Source organism: Odontomachus brunneus, unplaced genomic scaffold (assembly GCF_010583005.1).
Source record: "Odontomachus brunneus isolate Ranch 3 - 2012 unplaced genomic scaffold, Obru_v1 Obru_scaffold_022, whole genome shotgun sequence".
NCBI classification, from domain to species: Eukaryota; Metazoa; Arthropoda; class Insecta; order Hymenoptera; family Formicidae; genus Odontomachus; species Odontomachus brunneus.
In genome coordinates, this window is record NW_022639472.1 from 1,932,827 (window position 1) to 1,946,219 (window position 13,393).

General features: G+C 36.5%; 2 protein-coding genes across 4 annotated transcripts in view; one reads left to right on the forward strand and one right to left on the reverse strand.

Moving 5' to 3' along the window:
• The first annotated feature begins 3,553 nt into the window (after positions 1-3,553).
• Positions 3,554-13,393, forward strand: part of LOC116842161 (MAGUK p55 subfamily member 2) — a 54,503-nt gene continuing 44,663 nt past the window's right edge. The window contains exon 1 of one of the 2 annotated variants that reach the window (XM_032810955.1): positions 3,554-3,869. In XM_032810955.1, coding sequence (XP_032666846.1) covers positions 3,735-3,869 — 135 coding nt within the window. In that variant the 5' untranslated portion in view covers positions 3,554-3,734. The remainder of the gene's footprint in view (positions 3,870-13,393) is intronic. The other variant, XM_032810954.1, reaches the window with a different exon arrangement.
• LOC116842160 (venom dipeptidyl peptidase 4-like) overlaps positions 4,638-13,393 on the reverse strand; it is a 23,648-nt gene continuing 14,892 nt past the window's right edge. For both annotated transcript variants that reach the window (XM_032810949.1, XM_032810950.1), the window contains 3 exons: positions 10,697-10,891; positions 10,452-10,612; positions 4,638-9,906 (listed from right to left, as the gene is read on the reverse strand). In XM_032810949.1, coding sequence (XP_032666840.1) covers positions 9,590-9,906; positions 10,452-10,612; positions 10,697-10,891 — 673 coding nt within the window. In that variant the 3' untranslated portion in view covers positions 4,638-9,589. The remainder of the gene's footprint in view (positions 9,907-10,451; positions 10,613-10,696; positions 10,892-13,393) is intronic.

Here is a 13,393-nt window from a genome sequence, read left to right on the forward strand (position 1 = left end):
TTTCAAATCAAACTGAAATACATTTTATTCTTGTTAAAAATAATTTTAGTCAATAATATATATGCGCCATTCTGTTTGACATGTCTTTTGCCATTTTTCACATAATTTTATAATTGCCTTTTCGTAAAACTCTTGTACTTTTCCGGCGAAAAAACGTTTTGAAGGATTCTCACATCTTTTAAAGAAGCAAATTTGATACTGCCAAGGGAGTTTTGTAATGAGCGAAACAGATTATAATTAGAGAGGATAACGTGTCGGATGATTATGAGTGAGGTAAAACATCCTAATCAAACTCTAATAATTTTTATGGAAATAAAAGAGCACACTGCACCGGAAAGACTCATTACTGCTTTCCATTTTCAAGCCGCAATAAAGACAATTGTATTTCTTGAAACATTATCATTTACCTCACAAAATGCTGAATCAGCTATCAAAGTATAAAGAGGAGACTATATGTTGCTCATGTGCTTTGTTTTAGTATTTATTTTGCGAGAAATAGTGGGAATACAAAATTACGAAATAGTCCTTTTAGGACGTAAATAAATTCCTGAGTTTCATTGAAAACAACGAAATATTATTACAGTAAAGAAATAGAAAAAATTGATTTGGTAATAGCAAAGTAAATTTTCGAGACTCTCGAAATTTTACACTAATATTCTTTATCGTGATTGAACAAAATTAAGTGTTGTGTCACCAGCTAGAATGAAATTTTTTGCAAGTGTATGGTATACTGTTTCTGCTAATAAATGCAATTATCATTCATAAAATTATCGAAATAGAGCATATAAGCGGATAAGGTAAAGTTGTAATTTGGAATTCTAAAATATAAGACATCTAGCCTCAGTCTCCCCTACATAAGTGGCCAACTGTCCTCGTAATACCAACATACGGATACCAACTACAAAATCTAAAAATCCAATATCAAAACTATCAAAACTAAAAATCCACATAAACTTATAGATCAACCTCCAATATTTAGGAGGTTGGAAAGCCTGAGTTTCGATTATGATCAATCGCTCGAGATGATTGAAGATATCGTCGATATCCGACCGACGGCCTCGATTCCGTCGAAACGAAGCGGAACAATCGCAAGATGTATAAAACGGTCAGTCGGGCTGTTTGCCGTATCGCGAATTCGCATGCCAAAACGGCCTTCGCGATACTCCTCAACTATTAGAGCACCATTTAAACCTCTGGCGTATACGAACGCGATGGAGGACTCAGCCCAGTTTCCACCAAGCTGGATATTCGACGCCGTTGATCGTTAATATTGCTTTCACGCGATCTCAGGAGATCCGACTTGGTGCCAACATACGAGAAAATGGAAATATACAGCGCGTTCGTGCGCGTCGTTTGTAATGTTACTACACGAGAGAAACGCTTGTATGTATCGTAACTATAATACACACTTTTTTTCGTTTATTTTGCTTATGCACAATATATCGAGCGATTGGACTTCAATTTACTGCGCCAAGCGCAACGAGAATATCGAAATTTGGATTCTACATTAACCGTATAAATTCCGTCGAATTTGAGAGATCAATAGAGAATATCGAGATCTGCCGAGATGAAATTCAGATTCTAACGTTAAGCTTGCAATATCATTGGAGTTGTAGGCCAGTAAAGAATCTCGCAACGGTGCGTTTATAGAGACTATTGTGGTTCCTTTGATGCTACACAGAGAAATATACCATTATACTGCTAAGAAAAGCAATTACTCAATCTACTTTCCTCCTCTAAAGTAATGCTTATCTTCAACAAAGAGTATTTCCTTGATAACAGTCTTCAAATATGCTCATCACAAATTTTAGAAGAGCTCATTATCATGTACTCGAAAAAAGAATTAATTTCTTTTACAAGTATATTGTAAAACTTTATCGAAGAAAAACTTGGTTCAACTCTATATAGTAAGCAAACCGAATTTTTATTTTAATTTATAAAAAATATTCTTGTGTTATGAAAGCTAAATCTACTAGAGTTCAACATCTATTTTGAACAAATATAATGCTTATGATATGAGCTTATAATAGATTTGCGGATATATAAACTTATGAAATACTTGAAACATTTACTTGAATGCAGTACATATTTTTTGTGCGTATGTACAAATCGTAACTTGTTGCCATATTAGAATATGTTAGATAGTTGACAGTAGAACTACTAAGGGAGCATCTCGATATCAAAGCCTTACTGTGACATGCGAAGGATATAAACGCTGCATATATTGCTTTATTTTGTTGGCATTTGTTGTAGCATGTAGAAAGTTCGCCCATCCAGTACGTAAGCGCGCGCGAATGAATGAAACTGGAGTTAGCGTCTGTGCTCGACTCGCACTCTAGCTGTAATTTCTCACTTCTAAATCGCTCAAGTGCACACTTGCGCAGAAAGTCTATCTTTTCTCACGTAAATAATGTTTTAAACTTACAATATATATCAACATTAGCACAATGTAATTCAATATAACTAAAGATTTCTGTCATTTTTATGGAATTTATCACTACTTTGGATCATGATATGTATATGAAAAGTATTAAGACATATGAGAACCGATAGCTTATTAGAAGACCAATGTATAAGTATTCTTAAACTATGAATTCAACTCTCTGGTACTAAGTTACTGTGTAGAATATGATTTTAACATAGATACGACAATTCTTTTGATTTCAATTTCTGGAACTATCACGTCATATACATATTCACATAATTACTTAAATCTAATATCTTATTTAAGTAAAAAAATAAAAAATTGTTTTCATGAAAAGGTTTTAAGAAAATATATATTTTCTTATTAAAAAAATATTTTATATTAGTAAATATTAGTACCCAAACGGGTAAATATTTTTTATTTCATAGACATTTTTACTCTTAATATACAAATTGACGAATAACTGAGAATTTATAAAGCTTTACTTATTTGACAAATTATATGAATGTTGGCCGCTAAATTTCGGCTCGGAATATCTCGGTAGCAAGTTCGTCAGATGCTAAAAAATATTCGCTACAATAAATAACTCGACATATGAAACCTCGAAACATATGAAGTATTATTGCCCGCGTTCCAGCATCCTGCTGCGTTCCTCCTCCCTGACTTCCCGATCCAACATTCTGTTCCTAGTTGCTCCGTCGTAGCACCCTGGATACTCTCTCGCGGCACTGACATTCATGCGATTCGGAATAATTTATACGTGTTAATTAATCGCGACGTCGACGAGAGAGTCCGATTAAATATTCGTATAATATCATATAATAAGTCGCAAATGTACTTAGAGTCAATGAAATATTTTAATCATCCGAGGGGAATTGTGGCGCACATGTGCTCCAGATACTTGCGTATCGCTCACCCGTACGTCATGCAATGTAACACTCAGTCATGAAAAACTACGCGACGCGCGAGAATACCAAAACAATCGGCAAAAACGGCGAAGCCGTCTCCCGCCTGTCGCCAACCGTTGTTGCTCTCTCTCCTCCCTCCCCCCTCCCCCCTCACCACTGTCTAGTCGCGAGACAATCACGCAGTCTACACTCTCAAAACATTGCGAACCTTCAAGGCGTTCAAACTCTCCTTTGTACGTCGCGTATTTTCCCGAGCGTTTCTGTTACATTTTCCAGACGCTTCTATTCATTGTCGGGACGTCGAGCGACACGCACACCGCCGCAGTTTATTCCCGTCGGGTGATTAAGATATTTCGTCGCCTCTCGAAATATTTAACTGAGCTCGCGTATCGCGTTAATTAATGTCTCTCTCTGATCGAATCGCGTCTAGTCTGAGAGTGTTAGTGTCACAACGGAGCAGAATGCCGAATCGAAAAATCCAGAATGGAGGAAGAAGAATGCTGGAACGTAGGCAGCGATGCTTCATATATTTCCAGGTATATATCAAATTATTTACGATATTTTTTATCATATAGTGAAGAAAAATATTTGAAAATTTATTTGCGGGATAAATAAAATTTACATATACACATACAGAGAGAGAGAGAGAGAGAGAGAGAGAGAGAGAAACTCTACTTTATTTCACAGAAATCACCTTTATTTCGTAGAAATAAATTTTATATTATAACTAGAAATAAATTTTCAAATATTTTGCTGTCTGCACATATATTTTTGAGTATAATATAGGCGCTTACCGAGAATAAAAAGATATTCGAGTCAAAATTTAATCCAGCTTTTATAACACGTCGTTATCTCACAAATAATTATAGCTTCGTTAATCTCAGTTTATTTGTCAACTTGTATCTATATTTATTTCAAGCAAAATAAGAAATATTAAGATAAACAGAATAATGATACAGGTAAAGAAAAGACTTAATAATATCAGTTAAATCTCAAAGTATTCGAACTTGTTAAAAAATTAATCATTGCGACATTTTACTGTCATTGCTAAAAGTTGACTGTTACAAGTAAAATGCATTCTCTTTAAGATACAAATTTATTAATTGAAATTAAAAGCGTATATTTGTTTGTCAAGTAGCTGGAAAAATGGAAACTAAATATTTTGTGCGCGTGAATCTCGAGCATTTGAATCTCTGTAAGGAATTAACCTTAGAGAGGTTGTCCCACTGTATCGCTTACATTGATTGACCATTTTTTTCTCATTAATATCTCAATAATTATCATGGCAGAGTTTATACAAAATGTGTGGTACAAAATTGTTCTGTACAATTTAATGAATTCAACTTACATACGAGCGCCTAAATTCAAACGTTTTATATAATTAATGAATATAAACAACAAACGTAAAACAACAAGTTTTGTCTTTTTACACAATCTCTGTATTATATATTTTTTCATTGACGTTGGAAATGTATACCGAATATCTGACACTATGCGTACCAACACTCTTGCGCGGATAGAGCTCATAAAATTGAACAAAAAAGTCCGCCGTTTCGCAAATAATCACAATAATTATTCCTTTACTTTTATACTAATTTTATATACTTTTATAATAATATTAATCTCGCCATAATAAAAGATACGAGAAAAGGAACAATTCGCTCGCGAATGAAAGAAGTTGCGCATTGCTCGCGTTATCGTGTTTGTCGTACTTTAATCGATCATGACGCTCGACTTTTCCAAATGGGCAATGAAGGAGCACTATTGACGCGATTGCGATTTATATCATATTTTATGTCGATTTATTCGCGAATTACAACCGTTTAAAGTCGCGGCATCGACATTGGGCTCGAAACTCGCAGTCATGCGACGCTAACACTTGCTCTTGCGCTGGCGCACTATGTTGGCTTTTAAAGTGAAATGAATGACCGAGTGGCCGCAGTGAGCAGTGGAAAATCCATGCTTATCTGAGTCGTGGAGTGAGAACATACACGCATAATATTCAGACTGCGCATTTGGTTGAAAAGACGTCAAAACTTGAACAGAGACAGCATGCTTCTGTATCGCCATTCTGTCTTTGTCTGATATTGCGGAATGAAGATCTCTTCTCCAATTCTCATGACTATGTTTTCCGCGAAACAGAGCATCCTTACACTTGCCAGATACGCCATTTTCCTCTACGTCTTGCAATTTCCCCTTATTCTTTTTCACCCTCTCTATTGTTCTGTTTCTTCAGTCAACGAAGGCTTTTTCATCTCACCACGCGTCCTTATAAAGAGACAGATTGGTGATTCAGTAGTCTTCTAATAAGTAATAAGTTGCGTTGAAATCTGTTATATCAGCGCAATTTATTGCATTAACATGTATTTTGTTGAATAGATCCAATATTTCTTTGCCGATGACCGTCGATTTTGTCAATTCAATCGCTTTTTTCTCAGTGTTTTACTCGATTTCTTATTATTTCTACGCGCATGCGCGAACTGTCTATTACACCTATCAACACTGGTTCTGCATTCCATTCACACGTCGCATCGTGATGTATTCATAGCTCGTTGCAGCGATAACGCGAATCGATACAGTCGTTAATAACTCCAATTGTAGATGTCAAAGCGACTTGAAATAAAGATTATTGCAAAGGAGAAGTTATAGCGCTTCTGATGGACATAAAATCGTCCTTCTATGAAGCAAAGATCAAGTAACGTAGTAATATAAAGACATTGGGTTTTGTGTCCGCATTAAAGTGGATAGATTAATAATAAATCTAAGTTACAAACCGATAGGAAACCTTGATTTGGATTTATAATGTGAAGCGTCGGTTTTATATTTTTGGCGAATATAAAGTGCAATTCAAAAGAAAAGCAAAATGACAATAATGGAAATTTTCTATCTATATAGTAACGAATATTTTCTGCCGTGGCAACGACATTAACTGCCCCTGGCACACATTTTAGTTACTACGATGTTTCAGCTTTTGCAGCTAATCTTTCTTCAGCATGTGATGAATATAAACGTATTATTATGTTCTCAACCACACAATTACCACAGATTATAAATAATTCATAACCATAAATGCTAGCCTTAGAATGATACCTCATAATTCGTATGATTGATTTTCACAAGACAAAACGCTTCTGAGACTACTACAACAGAGATATCACATTGCAAAATTTCAAAAAACATTTGCATTTCGTTTATAAAAATTTTGTTTTGTTATCGGCATTTATTTTCGTCGGCGGCGTTAATAATATTTAATGACGCGGGGAGTCATCGAGGTGGCGGAAAAAACTTTAATTAGAAAGAAATATCTCTCAAAGAGATACCGTGCGTCGAACTTGGAGGTTGATGGAAACCACGATGCGGGTCGATAAGAAAATCCGATAGCGTATCTGAGAATCCTCTCTGATCTCTGGACGAAGTCGCGAACTTGCTAGAAACTCGCTCGAGTGTTTGAGGAAATATTTTTCTCGGCTGGCAAGGATTCTGGGTCAGCGAGTCGAGTCTTCGGCGCGCGAGATTCGCAAATACACATACAGACAGTATGATTAAATTTCTGAAAAGTCCCTTTGTCCAAACCGACTGACTGTCCGACTGACTGACTGACTGATCGAATTGAACGGATGGGTCAGAACGAGAGAACGCGATTGACGGTGGACGGAAGGGGGAAATGTACGAAGGGCCGAGACGTGCGAAGGAAGAATAACAAAGTTTGTTTCTTCCTAGCCGGTAATATGAAAATCCAGGTCGCCAAACCGGCGGCAGAATCGGCCTTGAGGTCAGTCACTATGAACAACAACGCGAGTTCCTCTTTTTTCCTGAAAAAACATGACTACAATGGAACGCGAAGTCAATTATAGAGGGGGTCAGCAGGGGGTGTCAATGAATAGATTTATTATTTCGTCACACAAGTGTCGCTTGCGTTTCGACGTAATACGTCGAGTTATCGTTGTTTCACTCAAGTCCGTCCATAATTTTAATTTTAATGAGCCAACCTATGGGTCAACGTGCGTATGTCAGGCCAACAGCCAATTCATGATACATCCACCAAAATAATTTCGCCCACTTGTATAAGGTCCGCGTTAATAGTCGTTACTTGAAACTTACCTCAAGTGAGATACTCAGATTTCAGTTTGGAGTTGCATGTGAGTTTTTCAGCTAGATCGCGAGTACAAACGTTATGTCACATATATTATATAATTTAAATAAAACACTCAAATCTAACTCTAAATGTAGATCTAAGTATCTGGCGTAGAACAAGTTTCAAGTAACGATTATTAATACGGGCTTTAGGCTCGTATGAATAGTTGTCACTTGAAATCTCCATGTAAGATACTCAGATCTTTATTCGAAATCAGATTCAAATTGTTCAATTATATGATACTGACATTTATATCTCTAATCGCAACCCAACCTGAAAAATCGCAACCTGAAAACTCTCATCTAATTCTGAATTCAAATCTAAATATCTCATTTGAAACAAGTTTTAAGTAATGATAATTAATACAAGCCTGAAGTTCGTATTATAATGATAATTAATATAAGCCTGAAGTTTGTATTAAAGTAAACGTACCAATGTCTGGACGCTAATAATATTAGCTATTATTTTGGTCTTTAAATACAAATATTTAAACTTTTAACGTAGAATATGTATACATACATATATTCAGTATATTTATATGTATTTTCTCTCCCCTATATTGAAAGTTTAAATATCCGTAAAGACGAAAACAATAAAAATATCCAGAGTCAAGTATCAATGTTATTAATATCTAGGCATTGGTACTCTCTTTTATCTTAATTTACCTTCGAATTGTCATTCGAAACTTGTCTCATGTGAGATATTCAGATTTCTCTTCCGAGTTGGATCCAAATCGTTCACTTCAATTATATGATATGTGTGACATTTTGTGATTCAATTGATAAACTGTCATTTAACTCTGAACTGAAATTTGCATATCTCATCTGAGAGGAATTTTAAAGAACAACTTTTAAAATGGTCCTAAGCCCGGTCTGGCTGAGTATCGACGAATTCGTGCGTCATATTTCCACGGGAATGCGGCACCGGTGGAAGCGCTCGCTTCCCGCTCGGAACGCGACAGGTCACGGAGTGACGGACGAGTTAACATTCGCTAAATTAACGAACCGGCTCACCGACGAACCGACGCTCGTGTTCGGCACTAAGTCGTAACAGGAACTTTCACACGTAGCTCCCGCGCGGGTCCTCCCGCAGAAGCTTGAGCCTTTGAGATCAACGAGACCATTGTGAAAATAAATTCTACAATACGCGCGTATAAAGGGATGAAAAATTAAATGTCGTGTCGCGACTTTTTTGTACAATCGAGTTTAATGCGTTCGGACGTATCTTCAAGATAACGTGGACACAGAGTGTCTCGGAATCATCGTCCTAAATTTCCGCGAAGAGCTTTTCGACGTCATTGACGTTTACTAGGACACGTTGCACACGGAAAGAACGTTGTAGTAAAAATTACAACACAATTTGTTTACTGTTTGGAGATCGTACAGAAGTACGTTATCAAAGCTACCACATGCAGGATGAGACAAAAGTTCCTAAGTGATTTTAAAAATCAATTATTCTTTATCGAGACTTTTTAGGACAATTTTTTTTAGCTTGTAAAACTACAAGTCTGGAAGATTTATGATGAAAATCTCTGGTTCAAAGTAAGCCTCTTTATTATAAATCTCCCACAATTTTCGTTCTCTGGCTCAAAGTGAGCCTCTTTATCACGAATCTCCCAGATTTGTAGTTTTACAATCTGAAAAAAACTGGCCAAAAAAATCTCGAAAAAGAGTGATTGATTTTTAAAATCACCTAAAAACTTTTGGTTTCTACCCTATTTTTATTTAAGAATGTTATCCATGTTTGACTTTTCCCTATAAAATGATTATAATCACTTGAATGTTTCTTTTATATTGTATATCAGATAAATCATCATATTTACTATACTTCTATGATGATTTGTATTACGAAGTACAGTCCAGTACAGTCTAGTTTTACACGAAAACAGAAAGAGATACAAAAATTTTGAGATAATTTGTACTACAATATTTTCCCCGTGTATGTTAATTTCTCCGCGAAGAATTGACGATAACGTCATCGAAGGAGCATCCGAACGGTGCCTGAACGATTTCTCGATTGTTCCGCGGAGAATCCGGTACGTTCGGAACGACCGAATCCTCGACTCGCCGCGAACGATTCTCTTTCTCGTCTACAGCGACTCGTCGGAACCGAGTCGCCGGGTCAGAAGCCGGCAGGAAGCCGAAAGCATTCGTTCCAAAATTTATCCATCGTATGATAGAAGTGAGGCTGCACGCGCAGGAGAGAATGCACTTCGTCAGGGTACGAGACCTGCTCGAACATGATGTCCTGTCGCTCCAGCATCTTAGCGAACATCATTGCCTGCTGATAGTGTACGTTGTCGTCTCCGGTACCGTGTATCAGCATAAATTTCTTGCCGCGTATTCCCCGCGCTCGTCGCGAGATATCCGTGTTGTTATAACCGGCTTGGTTGTCGTCCTCGCTCGGCATCCCCATTATTCGCTCGGTGAAAACGGAATCTGTAATGAGTCAGATAGCGTCTCTGAGAAGAACGTCAGCCGGGCCCCGCGCGAGTCTCCGAGATCATTTGAGTGTAGATACACTAACGAAGTGTATCTTTTACGGGAAGAAATGTTTGCTTGGACGAACCGATTTCTGGCGACCAATTTATGAACGATTCAGAAATTACCAGAGATCTGTTTGTGACCAGAAATCTTGAATTTCGACGGAATTCTGATAACTTTAGTCGAGATTTCCGGATCGTTTGTATTTTAACAGAAATTGATCAAACTATTTTTTTCTCCGCGGGGAGCGTATCTCTCATGATCTGACTTCTACTCGGTCGAATCGCAGGTAATTTACGACGAATTTATTTTTAGACCAGACCGCTCGATATCGAAGAGACTGCGGAAGAGTCTCTTCCCTCGTCGCGATATCGAAAAACGAGATTAGAGACTCGAAGAAAATAAATACCGGTGGAATAGGTGGGCATGATTTACGACCAGAGCCGATGAGCTCACGTCACGCGTCGTACGCCGATCTGAATCTGAGAATCGTGAATTACCGTAATAGATCCATGAAGTCACGGGCGCGACTGAAATGCCGCACTTGAACACGAATTCTTTGTCCGTCACGAGTACCATGGCGGTGGTGAAGCCGCCGTAGCTCCAGCCCCATATGCCGATCCTGTCCGGGTCGATCCATCTGTACCGTTCTTGCAGAATTCTGGAAAATAACGACGGGCAATTTCCGCTGCTGACCGCCACGAACGAAATAATAATGCAATCTTCAGCTGCGCGCGTTACTCACTTGGTAACAGCGATCGTATCCTCGACCTCCACAGTTCCCATACGCCTGTATATCTCGAAGAGCATCTCACTGCCCTTATAGGCTGATCCTCGCCCGTCGATCCACATGTGAATAACGCGTTTGTTGGTCGTCAGGTAATGCTCGTACCCGATCTTAGAAAAATCGGTGATCTTGACACTGTTCGGACCGCCGTAACTGTAGAATCGGAATTTTAGGAAATTCTTAGTAACATGACATCTTTCTTATGCACACACACAGAAAACTATCATCTACTGCTAAAGAAAAGCGATTACTCATCGTCATTTTTATTTTCCTCCTCTTAAGTAACAACCATCTTCAATAAAGACTATTTATTTGATAATATAGTTTTAAAGTATACTCAAGTATATGCGCAAATTTTGTAGAAGCTCATTATCATGTATTAAAAAAAGAAGAATTTTTATTCTCTCTACAAGAATATTATAAAACTTTATCGAAAAAAAAGTTTACTCGACTTTTTTTTATTAAGATTCAGAATCTATCTAAAATAAATTTAATGTTTATAAGATGAATTTATGGTAAATATATAAACTTATAAAATACTTGAAACAAAGTAACATTTGATTGCAGAGTATATTTTTCTCTCTATATTTTACTCACAAATAAATCCAAAAAGTACACTCCAATTTCTTTCTAATTAGGCACAAATGTAGAAATATAAAAATTATTTAGGTCATATTTTTTCATTTTGACCCACTTTGACTTTCACGGGCAGTTTATAGCTTTTTAATGTTTTCACTCCTATCATCAAAAGTACAACAAAAATGCATAAGAAATAAAATTGAATACAAGATATACTTAAATAATTTTAACAAAATCAGTGTAGTTGAGACACGAACTATTCTAAATTTCTTTAGCTGAGATTCCAACCGAAATATTTTAAATCTATGCCAAATTAGTCAAAAATGGAATCTCAGCCAAACCGAGAAATTATTTGTATAAATAATTCTTTTTCAACTTTTTACATGTTTTGTTTAAACATTTTATTATTTATACAAATAGTTTTACACATTTGACTTCATAATCAGCAAACCAAAAACGCCTATATCTTTGCGCAAAAAGATTCCATTTTAACTTTTTTTTTTATGATGTATCGTCTGAGAATTCTTCCGTACACAAAGTAGCGAGACCAATTGAGAGAGGTAGTTTCCTGGAGTAATTTTTATTGACTTTGATGTTACATTATGTTCGATATTATCGAGTTTCTCGCGCTACGAATGTTTAGCATGAATCTCTAAGCAGATAAAAAGCCTGATACGTCACAAATGTTCTTAAAAGGGAGCAAGTAGAAAGGGCCATTAAAGATGGTGCGAATCGATCGTCGCGAAAGCACCGTCGTCATGAATCGGTCGAACCAACAGACTCCATCAACGGTGGCTCTCATTTTAAATGGAGATTGCGAGTCCCTTCGCGTGCCGATCAATCATAGTGTACGGCGGCGTAATTACGTCGTAGTCGCCATTAACGATATACACAGCAAACGTTGTCGCGGATAAACATTTTGTACCTACCCTAATCTGACTTTCACGAATGAGGCGTCGCCTTATTCGAAGCTGTTATTTCATTATTGCGCCGTTGAATTCTCTGACTTCTCGTTCAAACAACAATGTGAAAATTTTCAAATTACGAATAGCACGAAAAGACAAATGCATTCGATAAGATTTTGATTTCCCCGACGTTATTTGTTACGTACGATACATCTCTAATATTGTTATGTTTACAATGGGACGATATTTTCAATATTCAACAATAATACACCCAAAATAATCTCATCCTTAATGGCGTATACGTATCAAGAGGATTCTTCTAAAACCAAGAGGAAAATATTCTCTCCACCCGCAATATTATTTCTCTTCATTAGAGGAGTAATATTTTTTCGGTGAAGTTTCATTCTTTTCTCTTGCTCTCTACATTTTTTGAAATTAAATTTCACCCGAAAAAGAGACTGATCACCGATTCGCTTTGAGTAATTTCTCACTCGTATAGAATAAATTTTCTACTCTAAATTATCAAGTGAATATTTTCGCACGAAATTGAAGAATGAATCTGATGAATATATGTATATACTTCATCGTTACAGAAACATATTCATTTTCATCGACTGAAACATGTTCACTCGTATGAAGTCTGAACCCACTTGTCGATTATTTGTATTATAGTTTAATTTCATAATTTTTTTCTTTTTTAAATTAGAATTAGAGTTAGAATTTGGCTGGGATATATATATATATATATATATATATATATATATATATATATATATTTTGCCTCACCCACCCATATTTGCCCAACATTGCTTCTGATTATTATCTGTTTCGCTCATTACAGAACTCCCCTAAGGGGATGCTGAAGCTGAAAACTTTATCGACAGAATACTGACTTTTTTTTCAGGAAGGAGAAAATTAGCCTGTATGAAGTTAGCCCCCCACTTTTCGAATTTATTAATTTTGACAGTTGTGCTGATTTGTGCTAGGTTTGTGCTACATTGTGCTCGAATTATAAATTTTTAATACGAAAAATGAGCGAGAAAAATGGAAATTATGTGCCAATGCGACAAGTCTTGGCACACCATATTTCATAATGTGCCATTTTTTTTGCAGTTCTGATACTCTCTTGAAAAGTTCTAGAGCTCTTTGCAACAATTTTCAATAGTTCCGG